At 45.8% G+C, this 22,524-nt stretch overlaps 1 protein-coding gene across 3 annotated transcripts in view; it reads left to right on the top strand.

Annotated features, from left to right (window-relative positions):
- The window catches only part of LOC134980534 (potassium channel subfamily K member 16-like), a 63,081-nt gene that overhangs the window by 7,096 nt on the left and 33,461 nt on the right, over positions 1–22,524 (top strand). For 2 of the 3 annotated variants that reach the window (XM_063947388.1, XM_063947390.1), the window contains one exon: positions 9,455–9,585. In XM_063947388.1, coding sequence (XP_063803458.1) covers positions 9,455–9,585 — 131 coding nt within the window. Of the gene's footprint in view, positions 1–9,225; positions 9,586–22,524 lie in introns of those variants that run through there. The other variant, XM_063947389.1, reaches the window with a different exon arrangement.

Raw genomic sequence — 22,524 nt, forward strand, 5'->3', positions numbered from 1 at the left:
ACGGCACCTCGGGTCTTTACAAAGGTAATGGCCGAGATGATGATTCTTCTTCGAAGAAAAGGCGTATTAATTATCCCATACTTGGACGATCTCCTAATAAGGGCAAGGTCCAGAGAACAGCTAGAGATGGGATTAGCACTGTCTCAAGAAGTGCTAAAACAGCACGGGTGGATTCTGAATATTCCAAAATCCCAGTTAATGCCGACAACTCGTCTGCTGTTCCTAGGGATGATTCTGGACACTGTTCAGAAAAAGGTTTTTCTCCCGGAGGAAAAAGCCAAGGAGTTATCCGAGCTTGTCAGGAACCTCCTAAAACCAGGAAAGGTGTCTGTACATCAATGCACAAGAGTCCTGGGAAAAATGGTGGCTTCTTACGAAGCAATTCCATTCGGCAGATTCCACGCAAGAATTTTCCAAAGGGATCTGTTGGACAAATGGTCAGGGTCGCATCTTCAGATGCACCTACGGATAACCCTGTCTCCAAGGACAAGGGTGTCTCTTCTGTGGTGGTTGCAGAGTCCTCATCTATTGGAGGGCCGCAGATTCGGCATACAGGATTGGATCCTGGTGACCACGGACGCCAGCCTGAGAGGCTGGGGAGCAGTCACACAAGGAAGAAACTTCCAGGGAATATGGACGAGCCTGGAAACGTCTCTTCACATAAACATATTGGAACTAAGAGCAATATACAATGCTCTAAGCCAGGCAGAACCTCTGCTTCAAGGAAAACCGGTGTTGATCCAGTCGGACAACATCACGGCAGTCGCCCATGTGAACAGACAGGGCGGCACAAGAAGCAGGAGTGCAATGGCAGAAGCTGCAAGGATTCTTCGCTGGGCAGAGAATCATGTGATAGCACTGTCAGCAGTGTTCATCCCGGGAGTGGACAACTGGGAAGCAGACTTCCTCAGCAGACACGATCTTCACCCGGGAGAGTGGGGACTTCATCCAGAAGTCTTCCACATGCTGGTAACCCGTTGGGAAAGACCGATGGTGGACATGATGGCGTCTCGCCTCAACAAAAAACTGGACAGGTATTGCGCCAGGTCAAGAGATCCGCAGGCAATAGCTGTGGACGCGCTGGTAACGCCTTGGGTGTACCAGTCGGTGTATGTGTTTCCTCCTCTGCCTCTCATACCAAAAGTATTGAGAATTATACGGCAAAGAGGCGTGAGAACGATACTAGTGGTTCCGGATTGGCCAAGAAGGACTTGGTACCCGGAACTTCAAGAGATGATCACGGAAGATCCGTGGCCTCTACCTCTAAGGAGGGACTTGCTTCAGCAGGGTCCCTGTCTGTTTCAAGACTTACCGCGGCTGCGTTTGACGGCATGGCGGTTGAACGCCGGATCCTAAAGGAAAAAGGCATGCCGGAAGAAGTCATTCCTACTTTGATTAAAGCGAGGAAGGAAGTAACCGTGCAACATTATCACCAAATTTGGCGAAAATATGTTGCGGGGTGCGAAGATCGGAGTGCTCCGACGGAGGAATTTCAACTGGGTCGATTCCTACATTTCCTGCAATCAGGATTGTCTATGGGTCTCAAATTGGGATCTATTAAGGTTCAAATTTCGGCCCTGTCGATTTTCTTTCAAAAAGAATTGGCTTCAGTCCCTGAAGTCCAGACCTTTGTTAAGGGAGTGCTGCATATACAGCCGCCTGTGGTGCCTCCAGTGGCACCGTGGGATCTCAATGTGGTTTTGGAATTTCTAAAATCTCATTGGTTTGAACCACTAAAAAAGGTGGATTTGAAATATCTCACATGGAAAGTGACCATGCTTCTAGCCCTGGCTTCGGCCAGGAGAGTGTCAGAACTGGCAGCTTTATCTTACAAAAGCCCATATCTGATTTTCCATTCGGACAGGGCAGAACTGCGGACTCGTCCGCATTTTCTCCCTAAGGTGGTGTCAGCATTTCATCTGAACCAGCCTATTGTAGTGCCTGCGGCTACAAGTGACTTGGAGGACTCCAAGTTACTGGACGTTGTCAGAGCATTCAAAATATATATTGCAAGGACAGCTGGAGTCAGAAAATCTAACTCGTTGTTTATATTGTATGCACCCAACAAGATGGGTGCTCCTGCGTCTAAGCAGACGATTGCTCGTTGGATCTGTAGCACAATCCAACTTGCACATTCTGTGGCAGGCCTGCCACAGCCTAAATCTGTAAAGGCCCACTCCACAAGGAAGGTGGGCTCATCTTGGGCGGCTGCCCGAGGGGTCTCGGCATTACAACTCTGCCGAGCAGCTACGTGGTCAGGGGAGAACACGTTTGTTAAATTTTACAAATTTGATACTCTGGCTAGGGAGGACCTGGAGTTCTCTCATTCGGTGCTGCAGAGTCATCCGCACTCTCCCGCCCGTTTGGGAGCTTTGGTATAATCCCCATGGTCCTTTCAGGAACCCCAGCATCCACTAGGACGATAGAGAAAATAAGATTTTACTTACCGATAAATCTATTTCTCGGAGTCCGTAGTGGATGCTGGGCGCCCATCCCAAGTGCGGATTATCTGCAATAATTGTACATAGTTATTGTTAACTAATTCGGGTTATTGTTGAAGGAAGCCATCTTTCAGAGGCTCCGCTGTTATCATACTGTTAACTGGGTTTAGATCACAAGTTGTACGGTGTGATTGGTGTGGCTGGTATGAGTCTTACCCGGGATTCAAAATCCTCCCTTATTGTGTACGCTCGTCCGGGCACAGTACCTAACTGGAGTCTGGAGGAGGGTCATAGGGGGAGGAGCCAGTGCACACCACCTGATCTGGAAAAGCTTTACTTTTTGTGCCCTGTCTCCTGCGGAGCCGCTATTCCCCATGGTCCTTTCAGGAACCCCAGCATCCACTACGGACTCCGAGAAATAGATTTATCGGTAAGTAAAATCTTATTTTTACCTCTCTAGGGAAAAGCCATCCACCCCGCTTGTCCACTGCAATGTGGTACAGCTCAGAATTAGCGAAGACTGGCGTCATGTGCCCGTCCAGGCCACCCTATAAAGACATCTGTAAAACTAAAAAAAATTAGATTTTTAGAGCTATAGAAATAAAGCCTACATTTTTTTAAAAAGTGGATATGAAACAATCAGTAAAAATTCACTTGCCAGTATTGGTGGTCTACAACAGCTTGAAGTATAATAGAATGCCACCCCTTCCGATTATAATAGTCAGCGGGATTGTAACGGGGAACAGTGATGGGAATGTGGGTCCCATCTATGGCACCAGCACACTGCGGATACCGACGCTTACGAAAGCTTTGGATGGTGTCATCTAGGCGTTGTCCTACCGGCAAGCAGATGAACCGCTGGTACAGGGTATCCACAAATGCCTGTGTCACCTGGTAGATTATCTTGCAGACCGTGCCAATTCCAACTCCAAATAAAGAGGCAACTGTGCGGTACTCTTCGGGGGTAGCATACCACCAAAAGGCAATGGCTAATCTCTTGTTTGGGGCGATGGGCTGCCGGTAGTGGGTGTTCTGCATAGTCAGTACTGGTGCCAAGTCTAAGCACACAATGCATTTATGTTACATATACACCTTATACACACAGCCTGAAGGTTATTTTAGCCAACATTTTTAATAACTTTGTGCATTAAATAAAGTGTGTGTACATTCACACAATTCATTTATGTTTCATATACACCTTATACACACAGCCTGAAGGTCATTTAATACAATATTTTTAATAACTTTGTGTATTAAACAAAGTTTGTGTACATTGAGCCATCAAAAAACAAAGGTTTCACTATTTCACTCTCACTCAAAAAAAACAGTATTTCGGAATATTACGTATTTTGGATTATTTGGATATGGAATGCTCAACCTGTATATGTGTAAATAAATTATTTGATTTGCTTCTTGTGATGAATAACAAAGAGGCTTCTTTAATATATCATAAACATTTAATACACTTGTATTATTGATGTAACAAAAATGCAAATATACTTTAAAAAAAAATAAAAAAATTACAAAAAAAACACATTAACCAGCAGTGAACAAGTTGTCAACTACTACTAGGGGTAGATTCAATTCTCCGACAGTTGAATAGCGCTGGGAATTAGGTCCTGTCGCTATTCAGTTCAACTCAAGTTAAGTCAGCGAAGGCCCGTTCTCCCGGATTTAACAGGTTCATTTGTTGGAAGTACGGGCATTCTCAGACTTAACTCCCTGTCTCGATGCTGATTCCCAACAGAATTAGCCGAGCGCCGGCCGCACTTTTGTCGAATTTCCTCTCTCATCCTCCCGGGGGTGAGAGAAGAATTCCCGACAATTGAGTGTCACTTGGCGCAGTATTGAATAGGACTGGGAGCTAATTACCGGTGCTATTCAACGGTCAGAGAATTGAATTGACCCCCTAGAGTTGCAGTATACAATTAGTGAGCAGCACTTGCAGCAGTTTGAGAAAGATAATTTTGCATAGCATGTTCAGAAAATTAAGAGGATTTAATAAGTACAATGTATACTTACGTAAAGACATAAATGTGATATTAAACAGTTGTTATCATTTTGTAGGATACATATGTCCCGTAATAGAATTGTAACTTAGTAAAGTCTTATCTGGCACAGCACATGTCTTGAAAGAGACATTTGTTAGAGCACCCCCACCCACCAATGATTTGGCGAAAGGAAGATAAAAACACATTTTAAACACCACGTTACAAACAGGGCCGGATTAATAATGTGGCTGATGGAGCTGCAGCTCCAGGCTGTGTCGGACAGGGGCATGTAGGGCCCTCCGGGGGAATGCAGTAGTAGGGCCTATGTTGGGGGTGTGGACAGTCTGCAGAGGGGGTGTGGCCTGTCACCTCATTGGTTTGACTAACCATTAGAGAGTGCAACGTCTGGGCCCCTTCATAAATATATACAGTAAATTCAGCTGCTGCATGCATGATAATGTACCAGATTAATAACAGCAATGCACTGTAGGAAATACACCATAGTCCAGTATAAGGTAACATATGTATAATGTATAATTCATGTGCACAGTCTGGAACCTGAGCCTTAAAACAGGAGGTGGGCCCCCAGGCAGTAGGGCCCACCGGTGGTTTCCCCTGTACCCCTGTGGGCCAGTCCAAGCCTGGCTCCTTACCCATCCTCCAACATAGGCCCAGAGCATTGCACATCTGGAATGTGAGAGGGCAATAATGGGGCAAAAGGAGGAGGGATCTAATGGGCATTTAAGTGTTATATGGGGTGATCTGATCTACTGCATAGTGTCACACTGTCCAGCATAGTTAGCATTTTGCATCGCGTCATACAGAATGATATACATGTTTTTAGCAATGGTAATGATTTATCATTGGGACAACAGCTCAATGGCCAGCAACAAAATGGTTATTTCACTCACAATAGGACTTCACCAGGACCAGATTAACATTGGGGCTGATGGAGCTTTAGGCTCTACTGCAGCATCCTAGACGACCCTCGTCCTCTCTCTCCGGTAACCCCTTCCCCTGGCCGCAGCACTGGTGGATTATGGCACGGTAGCGCGCTGGCAGGGACAGTGAAAGGCTTTCCCGCATCTACCATGTGACTCAACGGCACCTCCTCCGTGTCGGGTGACATACAATAGGTACCGCCTGTCCTCTCCTGCGCCTGGACTTGATACAGCCGAGGGCACTGAAAGCAGCAGCTCCAAGAAGGTGCAGCAGCGCGTCTGATATCCTCCAGACGGACGTGAGGTATCAGACCTGTTACTTGCTGGCTACTGCTGATTCTAATTGAATGTGAGAGAGAAGGGTGTCACATCACCAGGCTGTGAGTGGCCGGGGAGAATGCCTGGTGTGCGCTGTAAGAGGCGGGAGATGGTTGTGTATTCCTGGAGTGGGGTGCAGGTTGCAGAATCGTAGCTGCCTCGTATATTTTGGGGGGAGAGGATGTGGCTGCAGGATCTATAGGGGATTAGTTTGAGCTCCATGGACACAGGATGAAACAGATTGACAGGGGTGATGCACATCAGGGTGGAGGGAAAGCTGGGTAACAGATAATGGGGAAAAGGTACATACCATGGGCAGCACGGGTGGTGTAATGGTTAGCATTACTGCCTCACAGCACTTAGGGGCGTGGTGGGAATCTAACCCATTACCTAACTGTGTGGAGTTTGTATATTCTCCCCGTACTTGCGTGGGTTGCCTCCGGGTGCTCCAGTTTCCTCCCACAATCCAAAAATATACTGGTAGGTTAATTGGCTCCAAACAAAATGAACCTTAGCGTGAATGTGTGCATCTGAATATCTCCAACAAACAGCATTTAAACAAGTATATTCCACCATCAATATTTCTGGGCAGCCCCCCTGTCATCAGGGTCACATACAATACATTCTAGGTATTGCATGTGGTCATGATGACGGTGCGGATGCCCTACATTGAGCGTGTAATATAATTGTTTGCTAGTATAAGCGTGTGTGTGTATATTATATAGATATATATATATTCGTATGTAAGTATGTGTGTATGTTCCAGCATAACTCTGGAATGCCTGGAACAATTTACACCACACTTGGGTGGTCATTCCGAGTTGTTCGCTCGGTAAAAATCTTCACATCGCCGCGATTTTCCGCTTAGTGCGCATGCGCAATGTTCGCACTGCGACTGCGCCAAGTAAATTTGCTATGCAGTTAGGAATTTTACTCACGGCTTTTTCATCGTTCTGGTGATCGTAATGTGATTGACAGGAAGTGGGTGTTACTGGGCGGAAACAGGCCGTTTTATGGGCGTGTGGGAAAAAACGCTACAGTTTCCGGAAAAAACGCAGGAGTGGCCGGAGAAACGGGGGAGTGTCTGGGCGAACGCTGGGTGTGTTTGTGACGTCAAACCAGGAACGACAAGCACTGAACTGATCGCAGATGCCGAGTAAGTCTGGAGCTACTCAGAAACTGCTACGAGGTGTGTAATCGCAATATTGCGAATACGTCGTTTGCAATTTTAAGAAGCTAAGATTCACTCCCAGTAGGCGGCGGCTTAGCATGAGCAAATCTGCTAAAATCGGCTTGCGAGCGAACAACTCGGACTGACCCCCTTGGTACAAATATGACTTACAATAAGGGAAAAAATACTGTGGGGGTAGGACAAAACTAGCACTCCTAGGGGTGGAGACGGGAAGGGGGTGACATATAAAAATCTATAGTTTTCGGCATAACTCTAGAGTGACTGGAGCAATTTACACAGAGGCACACATGGGTAAGGACAGAGGCACCCACATGTAAGGGCAGAGGCACCCACGGGTAGTGGGAGAGGTACCCATGGTTTAGGATAGAGGCAGACATGGGTAGGGGCATAGGCATACGGGTAGCAGCGGAGGCACCTACAGGTAAGGGCAGATGCACACATGGGTAGGGGCACAGGCACCCACGTGTAAGGGCAAACACACCCACAGGTAGGGGCAGGGGCTCGACGTGAGGCAAACAGATACTATATACATATATTGAGGAGAGCATACAGATATGCTGACATGCTGTACACACACAAAAAATCTAACTCTTTCTGCACATGTTATATCTGCCTCCCCTGCAGTGCACATGGTTTTGCCCAATTGCTAAATAAATTCCTGCTGCGATCAACTTGGAATTACCCCCATCATCCGGAATCCCTATATTTCCTGTTTCCTATGTTACAGTCAGGGAATACTTTATATTTGCAGGTAATTGCAAGGGATATCCCGCAAATATATTATTTGGTAAATAGGCCCCTATGTGGTCTATTTACTAAGCCTTGGACCGAGACAAAGTGGATGGAGATAAAGTACCAGCCAATCATCTCTTAACTGTCAAGTTACAGGCTGTGTTTGAAAAATGACAGTTAGGAGCTGGTTGGTTGGTACTTTATCTCCATCCATTTTATCTCCATCCAAGGCTTAGTAAATAGACCCCTATATCTTTAAACTTTGCTTTAAGTTCCACATGAAAACATTAATTATACATTCAAATGTAGAGACAAATCAAATGTCATGTTTAAATAACTGGCTGAGATGATTGTGTTCAGGTGTTTTCACTTTGGGATAATGCATACCTCCCAACATGACCCTCTCCAGGAGGCATACCTCCCAACATGACCCAACATGACCCATGACCCTCTCCAGGAGGCATACCTCCCAACCTCCCAACATGACCCTCTCCAGGAGGCATACCTCCCAACATGACCCTCTCCAGGAGGCATACCTCCCAACATGACCCTCTCCAGGAGGCATACCTCCCAACATTGCAGCGCAGCAAGGAGGGACACTTTCGCCAGAAATTAGGGGGCGTGGTCTATTGGAAATGGGTGTGGCATTGCCGCAATCGCAAGCCATGCCCCTGTTTTCGGTATTATGGGAGTATGAACAGCGCTCAGAGAGCTGCTGGGCACGCCCCCTGTCCCTCTCTGCTGTGAATCGACACTGCGCATGCTCACAGCATCTATTCCGCTGCTCTCATCAGAGCAGTGAGTGACCGGGTGAGATCTCCCAACTGCCCCCTAACCGTGGGACACTGCGACCCGCGGGTGGGACAGACCGTAAAAAACGGGACTGTCCCTCCAAAATCGGGACAGTTGGGAGGTATGCCAGGAGGGACAGAATGCTCTGCTCCTAGGCTTCCCTCTTAATTTAAGAACGCCATCACCTGTGCTGAAACACCTTTCTCCTCAATTAACTAGTTCTACACAGGTGATAGCAATCATACATTAAGAGGGAAGTCCAGAAACAGAGCATTCTGTCCCTGCTGGAGGGGGTCATGTTGGGAGGTATGGATAAAGTAAACATGTAATTTTACCAAGCTTTTCCATACAGTGGTGCATAATAAATATATGTAATATAAAACACTTAGATGATAAGGATAATGAATATAAAACATTCACCTGCATGTCTCATTACATCAGCTAAATACAATGTACACAGTAGCTTAGTGGACTTGCTTTTCCACTGCTTCTACATTGGCTGGGCTTTATTAATAGTAAACTTGAAGCACTGACATAATAGACCTGTTTAATGAAAGTTAATTTCTTCTGTAAATACAGACATAATAAAACGGCACAGTTAGATGGTGTCTTATGCATTGCTAGGGAACAATAAAAGCAGATACGCCCTATACTGTAAGTATAATAAAACAGCTATTGTATTTGGCACTTGCTGGTTAAACACATGTAGTTAGTGAGCTGTCCTGTTGATATTTGCTTGCAGGAAATGCAAACTGCTCGAATTCAAAGTACAAAGTTTGAGAGTGAAAAACTGCAGGCTCCTCCCTAACCCTCCAAGTCATTCTCTCTCATAATCCGGACACCCCATGGGAAGGGCAGGTCCTTCAACCTTAGCCTTCCTTCCTTAGCCTGGGAAAGAACGTAGATTCTTCCCTTGGGATTGAGCGCCACTCACAATGGGAGACCGGCTGTAGTAAACACAGTCTGTGAGAAGGAACTACAAAATGCTTTCCCGGGTGTTAAAAGCTACCCTGTTATATGTCGGGTTGTTTGTCTACCTCCTGGTAGGTGCGATGATGTTTCAGATGATGGAACAAGGTGAGGAGGAAAATGTGAAGACCGACACGTTGCGACACAAGCTGGACTTCCTGAGGAACTACACATGTCTGACACCAGATGCCATGGAACTTCTCATAACTGTAAGCTTTTTTTTTTTTTTTAAAGTAGACCTACTGTAAAATAAACAATATGGGGGGAATTCAAATGTTTGAAAAGTCGGTTGGGTGTCTGTTTTTTCCTGTCTATTAGAAAAGAAAAAACAGACACCCACTGACTTTTCAAACAATTGAATCTCCCCCTATGTGTGTAACTATGATAACGATGATGTTTGTTGTCACAGATAATCTTAAGCAATTATTAATTTACAAAGTGCTGCTATTACCAGCAACTGCAACTATTTAGCAAATGACTTTAATCAATCTACTAATTAGCTCAAGTTATACTCACATATGATTGCAATGCTTTAAGCAAATTGACACACTGTTAGTACATAGGGCCATAGGGTCGGTACGCAAATGCTGTCACAGCTGTGATTCAGTACCCAGCGATTGTGCAAAATATGCAAATGTCACAGCCACAGGGATTTTTATTAAAACATACAATGGAGGCGTTGCAGATCCGCTTGTACTTAGACGCAACCATCGAAGACAAACAGGTTCATTTTTGTTCTTCTGAGTAACCATATGGTGGCGATGCATGGTGGTCGGAAGTAAGATGCTGTAGTGGTTTTATCTGTGTACGGGATCGCCGCTGAATTCTCTGACACGCCCCTGAAATGGTAAAGACACGCCTCCATTACTGCTCATAAATGCTCCCAGACTGTCAGTCACTGCGACCACTGTCATAAGACCATTGCGACACATGCGCTGTGCAACTCAGATGCATGTGCTGTGGCAGCTCATCGCCATACTGCGTCTGACATTGTGTTATCTCTGAATCAGGGACATATTGGGGGTCATTCCGAGTTGTTCGCTCGCTAGCAGTTTTTAGCAGCCGTGCAAACGCTATGCTGCCGCCCACTGGGAGTGTATTTTAGCTTTAGCAGAAGTGTGAATGAAAGAATCGCCGAGCGGCTACAAAGTTTTTTTTGTGTGCAGTTTTAGAGTAGCTTAAAACCTCCGCAAGCGCTTGTGATCACTTCAGACTGTTCAGTTCCTGTTTTGACGTCACAAACACGCCCAGCGTTCGCCCAGCCACGCCTGCGTTTTTCCTGGCATACCTGCATTTTTCCGAACACTCCCTGAAAAGGGTCAGTTGACACCCAGAAACGCCCACTTCATGTCAATCACTCTGCGGGCAGCAGTGCGACTGAAATGCTTCGCTAGACCTTGTGTGAAACGACATCGTTCGTTGTAATAGTATGTCGCGCGTGCGTATTGCGCCGCATGCGCAGAAGTGCCGTTTTTTTAGCCTCATCGCTGCACAGCGAACGAATGCAGCTAGCGAACAACTCGGAATGACCACCATAGGCCCTGATTCCGAGTTGATCGCTCGCTGGCTAGTTTTAGCAGCCGTGCAAACGCTATGCCGCCGCCCACTGGGGAGTGTATTTTATCCTAGCAGAAGTGCGAACGCATGTGCAGCCGAGCACTACAAAAACAGTTTGTGCAGTTTCTGAGTAGCTCTGAACCTACTCAGCGCTTGCGATCACTTCAGCCTATTTGTGTCCGGATTTGACGTCATACACCCGCCCAGCGAACGCCCAGCCACGCCAGCGTTTTTTCAGACACGCCTGCGTTTTTGCAAACACTCCCTGAAAACAGTCAGTTGACACCCAGAAACGCCCCCTTCCTGTCAATCTTCTTGCGGCCGTCAGTGCGACTGAAAACTTCGCTAGAACCTGTGCACAACCACAACGGGCTTTGTACCCGTACGTCGCGCGTGCGCATTGCGGGGCATACGCATGCGCAGAAATGCTGATTTTTAGCCTGATCGCTGCGCTGCGAAAAAATGCAGCTAGCGATCAACTCGGAATGACCCCCCATAGTTCTGTTTTGATAGCAAAGGCAAAATAGCAAAGTTATAACATATAAAAATGCAAATGTCTTTGCTCTATAGATGTACACCACCCTTTTATCTATTGTGCAGCTCGCTCAGTTATATACAACGTTTATGTATATACACAGAGATGTGTCCTGCATTTCAATGTTTCTAAGTTGCTAAATATTTGCCTGTGTATGTGTCCATTGGTGTGCACGCTCAGAGGTGTAGCTGTAATTGACACCCATGCTCCCAGAGATGCATTAGAAATGTAGTGGCCATTCCCGGGAGGTGAGTGAGAGGTGTATGTTCATAGTCATACGTATAAAGATCTTATGGACGTGTTATGTCAGTGTTGTGGGCATGTCACTGAACTGGTCGCTAACTCAGGTCCTTAATCGCTCACATTAGAGACCATATTCAGAAAGCTGTCTACACCATATTGTCACATGTTCTGAGTGTCCACAGATGACATGTTAACCCTCCCCGCAGTCTAATCTAAACTGTAGCTTAAATCTAATCATAACCTAACCCTAACCACAGCCTAACCCTATCTGTAGCCTAACCCTAACCACAGCCTTATCCTAATCCTTATTGCAGCCTAACCCTAACCACAGTCTGATCTTAACTATAGCCTAACCCTAACTGCAGCCTAACTCTAACTGTACCCTAACCTTAACTGCAGCCTAATCCTAACCCTAATTGCAGCCTAACTCTAACTGTACCCTAACCCTAATCATAGCCTAACCTTAACCGCAGCCTAATCCTAACCCTAATTGCAGCATAACTCTGATTACAGCCTAACCCTAATTTATTTATTTATTTATTTATTTATTTATTTATTAACAGTTTCTTATATAGTGCAACACATTCTGTTGTGCTTTACAATTGGAACAACAGTAATAGAACAAAACTGGATAACAGACAGTCCTAGAGGTAGGAGCACTCTGCTTGCAAGTTTACAAACTATAGGGACATAGGGGTAATGCAGAGTTGATCGCAGCAGCAAATTTGTTAGCAGTTGGGCAAAACCATTTGCACTGCAGGTGGGGCAGATGTAACATGTGCAGAGAGAGTTAGATGTGGGTGGGTTATATTGTTTCTGTGCAGGGTAAATACTGGCTGCTTTAATTTTACACTGCAATTTAGATTTCAGTTTAAACACACCCCACCCAAATCTAACTCTCTCTGCACAACTCTGAATTAAGGGGCCAATTCAGTAAGGATAGCAGATGCTGCTAATCAGCAGAATTTGCTATCCTTTTGCACACATGCTGACCGCCGCCTCCCCCCCGCTACAAGCAGAAATTGTGTTCGCCTCACAATTTCTGCTTGTTAGCAGAAATTAAGGTTGACTCCTGCCAGCGCATCTTAGCTGTGGCCGCAGGAGTCCCGGCGCCATTTTACCTGTCGATGTCACGCAGCCGCCGCGACCGCACCCCCGACATGCCCCCGTTTACGACACACAACCCACCGTTCGGATTGCCCCACCCCCGCAACGCTCCATTTCCTCCCTGAAAACGGAGCGTTGCCGCCCCCCCTCCCGCCCACCGCCGCCTCTGCCTGATTGACAGGCAGAGGCGATCGCATTTTCTGCGCCCCCCCCGCAGAAAATGTGGACGCATGCGCAGTAGGGCCCGCAGTGCATGCGCCCGCGGCACCCCCGCAATAATTCCGTACGAATTGCGACTTGCGATCCGTACTGAATTAGCCCCTAGGCCCATAGATATAAGGATAGGTGCTACTTATTGCATAATGGTCCTGCCAGAATGCAAAGGTTCTTAATGGGCTGTATGATATGGTCACTCAGCAATGTTGGCCTGGGGTCAGGAGGATGTGAAACTGAAGAAAGACAAAATATGTGAAGTTATGTGTGGACTGTACAGAGTGGATGCAATTAGATAGGGAGGCAATGAAGGTTATGTGGGTAGGTCCGGAATTTGATAAGCTTGTCTGAAGAGATGAGTTTTCAGGGAACGCTTGAAGGTGTTGTCAAAGTCAGAAAAATGTCTCTATGGACGTTGCCATATTTGCACCGCACACTGGTCCGCGCTGCGCATGCGTACGCTCTCCCGTGAAGGCGCATACCCGCGATAGCGTGCACTCGCAGGCGCGGTATGCGTATTTACGGTAGAGTTTATGTAGTCGTAGCGTGCGACTCATTCGTTACAAATGTTCACAATTAATGTAGTTTGTAGATCATGGTCACCTTGATAGATTCTGAAAGTCTGGTTAAAATAGAAGGTCCCTGTTTAAAGGAATCCCTCTTTGTATTGTACGAAGGGTCTGACAGGAATCATACAGCAGTGTTTGGTACCCATCGGAAGAGTATTTAATTAGTAATATTCCGGTGTTGGTTTGGAGCGTATTAATCGCTCGTGCGAATAGTTATGGACATAAGAAGTTTATGTCCATTTCTATTATTTACACATACTCAGGTATGCGGCGGGAAACCCAGTTTCCCACCCACCTGAGCTGTTGGAAATCGTCACAGCCCACCTGTATGAATCACCCTATGACCTTTTGTTATGATGCAGGGCCGAATTCCTTCGGCCAATGGACAATGGGATTGTAGGACCAGGAGATTGCATTGTGTGTAGGGCATAAATAGGCAGGCCGACCACATCCAGCTCTCACTCTCTCATCAACGGTTATCTGCTGATAGCCGGGAGCTGGATATCGAGGCGCAGGCGATCATACCCTTTGTGCGTAAGTTTCTCTCCGTAATCATTGTCTTTCTGTGAGCCAATTTCTCTCATCTCTCTCTCTCTCTCTCTCTGTTCTGTTCTCTCATATCTCCCCTAGACTAGGCTAGTATTGTATTGTATTAGATAGTATTGTATTGTATTGCATTTAGGTCAGTGTAGTATTGTCTTTTTGTATTTATTGTTTAGTTCTGTGGTTAGGAAGTCTCTGTTATATTGTAGTGTATCATTTGTACTGTTATCCCCTTTTTCAAATATATTAGATATAATACAGTTAATAGGCTTCGGACCCTAAACCAGTATCTGTGTATTTTCTATAGTGTTAAGTGTTCACTTGAGCGTCGGTGACGCTCAAGCAGCTTTGTAGTTAGTCAGGTTACACAAGGTTGCACTTACACCCTGTATTCACATTAAGTTATTCTGTGTATTTCATTGGTATAAGGTTTAAACATTAAGGTATAGCGTTGTGAGCGTCTGCGCCGCTGGTGACCTCCTCGTGGTCTCGAGCGTATGCTACGCCATAGCGAATCATTACTCTAGTCATAACCAATAACGTGTCCTGTGATCACTGGGCCGTGAGCGAACGTGACGCTTGAGCGTCTCGCCTACGGCTGAGCGATCGTTACGCAACTAGCGTACCATTACGGTACTTCTTAAGCAAACAGCGTACAGTGTTCTTAGACTTCATAAAGGGTTGTTTATACGACAACGGAATTTAGTATTGTCAATTGGGGACTCGTCCGATCCTTCTCATATCTGCACTAGGTAGATCAGCAGACATTATCCCTCCAGCAAAGGGTGGGAGGTTGTCTCCCAGTGCTGACGGGATAAGCGTCTGCTTCGCTTAGATAAAGAGTGCTGAAGGAATCCGGGAACCGGAAGTAAGAACAAAACGCTTGTGTCTTTTAAAAACTGTTTTATTTCTCTTCTGTCTTGCGTATACACGCACGCATACATTTATCTGCATTTCTTTTTCAAATTTCGTATATCACTATTCCTGTTTGCCAATTTTTATAGTTGATAGAAAGTGCTAAAAGAGATTTGCTGTTATTTCATAGTAAAGGTAATAGTTAAAGTATAGAACAACACACGGTTTGTCTAGGAGACAAGGCAGTCAGTGTGGATTGCGGTAGATGATCAGGGATCATTTACATTGATAAAAGTATATATTGTGTTACGGTGGATCTTTGCATTGCGTACACGTGTCGCTAACAAAGACTAGCGTACGCAATCCAAAGGCAGACGCACGCAGCGTACATTACGCAACGTAGCGTCTGGTTACGCTCACGTAGCTCAAGTCACGAAAAAGGTGAATTAGCGCAAAGCGAGAATTAGCGCAAAGGCGATAAGTAACGCACAGCGGTAGATAACGCGAAGCGGTAAATAACGCAAATCTATTTTTGGAAAAATCTGAAATTTAGTTTAACAGATCCTGCTCCTAATTGGTAACACTGTTGGACTGAAGACAATTTCTGCGCAGAAATAGATATAGAAACAAAGTGTACATGTGTTGAGTGAGTGTGGTTTTGTATACATAAGTTTATACAACTTTAAGGTGGAACCAAAAGGAAAGCCGGGTACTCGTCAAGGGACACACGTGTAAGTGACATATACGGTGGCTAGGGAGGCATCCCTGGTTAAATAATATTTGAGCATTAGAGTATAGCGGACCATAAGGTAACAAGACCAGGAGGTCACAAGGTACTAAAAGGTCCGCTATAAAAGTCCAGTGGCACAACGCCTGGGGTGTTGGTGCAGAACCCATATAGGCCATACAAGCTCTTGCTGAAGGAATCGCGGCCGGAAACATCGATTCCATTGATCTTTCAGTACATAACAAGTAGTGCTTATGTACTGAACGATTGGACCGCACGTAATTGTGTGCAGTAGTTAGTAATCTGACCTAATACCATTAGAGTAAAGTGGTCACAAACGCTATTTGTACATTCTGACGTGATTTGTGTAATTTTTTATTTTTGGAAGGGAAGTTCGCTGGTCACTCAGGAACTATCTAACAACCCCACCTTTACTGGAAAGAGTAAGTGTCCTGCGGGTAACCCTCATATGTTCCAGTAAACTGAAGGTTCCATAGGGGCCCTGTATCGAGTACGCCAGCACCACGTCGGTGTGATCAGGTCGTATTGGTCGAGGTGGGCGAGTGAGTGGGGTACTCGGTAAACCGCCACCGCCGGCCTACTGTGGAGTAATTTGGTTGTCTGTAAAGGCTTGCTGAAAACCTTGACACAGAAATCCAAGGAGGACTAAGCAACACCTGCAGACTATGGGGGCCAGTTGCTCAGGTAGGGGGCGATCAACCCTGGTTCAGGTTGATTCTGTGAACCGACCAGTTGGGTCGGCACGATATGTAATGTGTGAAAAATATGGAAGTCACACCGAATCTTTATGTGATGAATGGGAGAGAATGACTGTACAAGACAGGGACAAATTCCCAAGAATAGGTAGCTTTAGTCCAGAAGTGTTACAAAATTTAAGGAGGAGGATATGTCTCGTAAAATCAACAAAGAGACGAATTCAACATCATGATTATTTACAGTTATGGCACCAGGAAGGTGAGATACAGAGAGGTTTGGCTCTGGCGGCAGGATCTGGGGCAGTCAGGAAGCTGATAGCCACAGCTCCTCCTCCACCATACATTGCAGGAGAGAAGTTGATTGCGGAGAGAAACGCACTGGGTTGTAAAACACAAACTCTTAGTAACCTTGTAAATGTTAATGATGTTAACCAAATAACTCATGCAAGTATTAACCCGTGCAAGATGTACCCTGTTTTGAACCTTCCTCAGGAGTGTGATCAAGAAGACGATTCAGCAACAATTTCAGCTCTCTCTCTTGCAGCCACCATAGCAGAGACCACAGTAGGCACAGCGACACCCACGAGATTAGTGAAAGCCCCTAGCGGAGGGATAGGTGAGGTCGTGTCAACGGGTAAGTACGGCACCATGCACTACACTGAAACAATTGTACCACAACAAGCAGTAGAATCTACACAGGAAGAGGCTGTTAGAATTGCTCCTGTAAGCGTAATAGCAGTTCCCAATGGAAAAACAGATGTGTCTGGAGCCACTCCCATAAGGAACATTGCCATGTACACTCCATTTTCCAGAATGGAATTAAGAACAATAGTGTCCGAATTTCCTGACCCCAGGAAGGATTTAGTTGCTAGCCAAAAATACATCAGGGATCTAGGTAACACTGTAGAACCCAACAACAAGGATTGGCAGATACTGCTAAGAGCTTGTTTACCTTCCAATGTTGACGCAACTCAATTTTTAGCTGACTGTGCATTGGATAAAGATGTACCGCTTACAGACGTGTACAACAAGGATAATGTAAAAAGGATAAATTTACAGCTAAAGGAGTATTTCTCTGCCGTTGTAAAATGGAATAAAATATTTTCCATTAAGCAAAAGGAGTCCGAAACGGCAACAGAATATTTTCACCGGGCACTATTAGAAATGGCAAAGTACACTGGTATAGAAGACATTAAGACCAACCCAAACCATCGAGAAGTAGCAGTATCTGTACTGATGGATGGTTTGAAAGAAACATTAAAAGCTAGGGTACAGACCACGCAGCCATGTTGGCGAGGTCTGTCAGTGTCCACATTGAGAGAGGCTGCTATTGATCACGACAGAAACATCACTAGGCACAGGGAATCGCAAAGTGATAAGTTGATGTCCGTAAGTATACAGGCGCTGACCACAAGGCAGCCTGCGTATGTACCACCGAATCCTGTGGGTAAGGCAAGTGTAATAACATGTTTTTCTTGTAACAGACCGGGACACTTTGCACGAGAATGTAGAACAAAGAATGTACAAAGATCTTTTCAACCCCCTAGACAACGACACGACACACGACATTGGGAGCAGGGTCCACAGAGGCGGAGTTTTGAGCCACATACAGGGGAAACAAAAAGATATCCCCCGAACAGAGATTGGCATGCCTCTGGTAGTTCCCAGCTAACCCCCGCACAAGTAGTCGCTGCCAGCGGGATTCAGGGAGGTCAGCATACCCAATAGGGGTGTGGCCATACCTGTAATCTGCACCCAGTTAAGTTGATTGCTAGTCTTGGAAGCGAACCAGAGATTGCAATCAATGTAGCTGGTAAAACTTTAAACTTTCTTGTAGACACAGGGGCGGCCAAGTCAGTGATAAATTCGACAGTGGGCATGAGAACCACTGGTAGGACAATTCCAGCCATGGGAGTAACAGGAGTAGTCCAGCACTACCCTGTTAGCAAACCAGCCGAGATTACAATAGGGCCTTTGCATACCAAGCATTCCTTTTTGCTGGCTGCATCGGCACCAACTAATCTCCTGGGAAGAGACTTACTATGTAAAATGGGTTGCGTCATTTATTGTACTCCTGAAGGTGTATTCTTGGACATCCCTGAGAATCACGCTCAGGAAGTACGAGACATGTTAGACTCCCCATCAAAATTAATGTCACATTCCATTATGACAAATAGGAATCCATCCCAAGTAGAAGAGATGACATCTCAGATACCAGAGTCACTTTGGACAAAAGATGGACAGGACACTGGATTAATGGCAAACGTAGCTCCAGTAGTTGTACAAGTAAAAGATGGTAGGATAGCTCCAAAAATCCCACAGTATCCTCTGAAGCCAGAGGTGGAGTTAGGAGTTTTCCCAGTAATAGAGCGCTTGCTACAACAGGGCATTCTAGTAAGAACGTCCAGCACAGCAAATAGTCCCATCTTCCCTGTTAAAAAGAGTGGGGGGAGGGGTTACAGGCTAGTGCAGGATCTAAGGGGGATTAACAAAATAGTTGAGAGTCAGTTCCCCGTAGTGCCTAATCCAGCTGTCATCCTAATGCAAATTCCTCCCACTGCCAAATTTTTCACTGTTATTGACCTCTGCTCCGCATTCTTTTCGGTACCTCTGCACCCTGACAGCCAATATTTGTTTGCATTCACATACAGAGGAGTCCAATACACGTGGACTCGGTTACCCCAAGGTTTCATAGATAGTCCAAGTATATTTTCTCAGGCTTTGCATGATTGTTTACAGTCTTTCCAACCGGAGAGTGGATCAGTGTTGATACAGTACGTGGATGATCTACTACTGTGTTCTGATTCATTGGAAGCTTCCCTGAAGGATACGAAACAGCTCCTGTTTCATCTTTCAGACACAGGTCACAAGGTTTCCAAAGACAAGTTACAATTATGCCAAACTAAGGTAAAATATTTGGGACACTGTCTAACACAAGGACTGAGACACCTGACCGCTGATAGAATCCAAGCCATTAGAGACATGACACTGCCACAAACCCAACAACAGATCAGGACGTTTCTAGGAATGTGTGGGTATTGCCGTAATTGGATCCCAGGGTTTTCCATATTGGCGCTACCTTTGCAGGAAATGGTCTCCTCAAACAAACCTGATCGGATTTCGCATACAGACGAATCCGAAACAGCATTTGAGAGACTCAAACAGTGTCTAACGCAGGCACCAGCACTAGGTATGCCAGACTATGGGAAACCCTTTGAACTATACGGAACAGAAAGTGCTGGGTGCGCAGCAGGTGTACTAACACAAAAACACGGTGACGCCAGCAGGCCAATTGCATACTACAGCGCCCAGCTAGACACGGTAGCGCGATCCCTCCCCACATGCTTGCGTAGCGTTGCGGCGATAGCATTGCTAGTGACGAAAAGCGAAGATGTCGTGCTAGGCCACAACCTCACAGTCCATACACCGCATGCGGTATCTGCCTTATTGAATTCTGCCCAAACCAGACACGTCTCATCTGCAAGGTTTACAAGATGGGAATTGGCATTAATGGCCCCAGTAAACATCACCATAAGGAGATGCAGTGCATTAAACCCTGCAACATTTCTCCCAGGTGTGCCTGGTCAGACACAAAGGGTGGGAGGTGAGAGTGATGGGGAAGGAGGATTTAATGCAAAGGAAGATACACATGATTGTATGGAATATTTGACCCAAAATTTTACCGCAAGGCCTGACATCAGTGACAATCCACTGGAAGATGCAGAACTCACGTTCTACACGGACGGTAGTTGTCACAGACAGTCAGACTCGGGAGACTTGTGTACTGGATACGCAGTCGTAGATGACCAAGACACCATAGAAGCGGAACCGCTAGGCCCACCTCACTCAGCCCAGGTTGCTGAACTGGTCGCCCTAACCAGAGCATGTGAATTGGCTAAGGGTAAGTCTGCCAATATCTACACCGATTCCAGATACGCGTTCGGGGTAGTCCATGATTTCGGAGCGCTATGGCGGCTCAGAAATTTCATGACGGCGGCTGGTACACCGATAGCGCATGCAGCTTATATAAAAAGGCTTCTAACAGCGATACAGGAACCCGACAGAGTGGCTGTTATCAAATGTAAAGCACATACATATAGCCAAGACCCAGTATCCCTTGGTAACAGCCGAGCAGACGAAGCCGCAAAGCTTGCAGCTGCTACCCCCATACAGACAGACACCACACAACTGATGGTATTTAATACCATCAACACACAGAAGTTGTGTGAGATGCAGAATTTGTGTTCCACACAGGAAAGAGCAGTCTGGAAGGCAAAGGGATATGGCCAGGAGTCCTCAGGGCTCTGGACGGATGGACATGGTAAACCGGTGGCCCCCAGGGCATACCTTCCATGTCTGGCTGAAGCAGCTCACGGGCTGACTCATCTAGGCAAGGAGGGGATGTGCAAATTGGTAAGAGCATACTGGTGCGCCCCAGGATTCTCCTCTCATGCGGGTAAAAGAGCAATGTCATGCCTTACCTGTCTGAGAAAGAATATTGGAAAAGCAATACCTACAGAACCATCCCATATCCCACCTGCCGGCGGCCCTTTCCAGGTAATACAAATTGACTTCATTCAATTACCCCCATGTCGAAATTTGAAATATGTACTTGTCTGTATAGATGTTTTCTCGAATTGGGTCGAAGCATTTCCAGCAGCTACAAATACCGCTATGTTTACAGCTAAGAAAATTGTGCAGGAATTTGTATGTAGATATGGTATCCCTAGAATCATTGAAAGTGATGGGGGTACCCATTTTACAGGTGATGTCTTTCAAGGAATGTGTAAGTTGATGGGAATTGATAGTAAGCTGCACACTCCGTACCGTCCACAGGCGAGTGCGAAGGTCGAAAGAGTGAACAGCACTATTAAAAATAAATTGAGTAAAGTAATGACAGAGACAGGATTGACGTGGCCAGAAGCTTTACCCATTGTTTTGTATAGCATCAGAACCACTCCCAGGTCCCCCCTTAATCTGTCTCCTTTTGAAATCTTGTTTGGTCGACAACCGCATGTCATGATTAACCCTCAGGATGATTTGAAATGTAACAATGAAGTAACTGTAAAGTACTTGATTAACATGAGTAAGCAGTTGAGGAGTCAAAATGATAATCTGAAGTTGGTGATTCCTGATTTACCAGATAGTAATTGCCATGACATTGAACCTGGGAATTATGTAATGATACGAAATTTTCTACGCTCAGGTTGTCTTATTGATAGATGGGAAGGACCATACCAGGTCTTATTGACTAGCACCACAGCATTGAAGGTTGCTGAGAGAGAGACTTGGGTCCATTCATCCCACTGCAAAAAGGTTGCTGATCCAGAGAAGTCCCGTGATAAGGAACAGACGGTAGAGGTTGTATCACTAGAGTGTCTGTTCCAGGAGGACTGAGGCGGCACCTGAGCCTTGAAGACCGGAAGCAGTTGTCGACTCCCCTCTCCCTTTTATTGTTTTTCTCCACTTCCCAGCCCCTCTCCCTTAAAAATTTCTTTTTCCCCCTTCTCATTCTTCTCTATTTCCTCCTCAAAGATGGACTTGCCCCAAGAGACTGTGATCCGGATTTTGATGTTAACCATGATGTTGACCAGAGCAGTCTGTTCCGGCGAGAGTACCATAGAGGTCGAGAGAGGTTCTGGAATGGGTTCCGATTATGATGATGGAGGCGTAGTTTTCCAAGATCAACCAAACCAACAAGCAAAGGCGAGTATCAGAAAACGATCCGATAGAAGAAATTGTGATGGATTGTTAGCTGAAGAAAATTGTATCTGTAGGCTCTGTGATAATCTGGTTGAAGATGGATGCATAAAGAAATGCCAATCTAGTTTTAATATCCATATGGACCGGCATCCATTGAGTGACTATCACTCCTTAGTGGGTAACGTGTTAAACCAAACAGATTGTTGGGTATGCTCTCAAATACCTCAGGGTCACAGCAAATCAGGGCTAGTACCATTTCCTTTAACGTTAGGGGAGGTACTTGAGCTAAGTGGTGGGAGACCGGTGGACCGGAGGTTTAACATCTCCAGCCCTCCTAGTTTGAAGCTCCACCAATACCATGTGGATAGGTCCCTCTTATG

The sequence above is a fragment of the Pseudophryne corroboree genome, chromosome 12, assembly GCF_028390025.1.
Source record: "Pseudophryne corroboree isolate aPseCor3 chromosome 12, aPseCor3.hap2, whole genome shotgun sequence".
Taxonomy (NCBI): Eukaryota; Metazoa; Chordata; class Amphibia; order Anura; family Myobatrachidae; genus Pseudophryne; species Pseudophryne corroboree.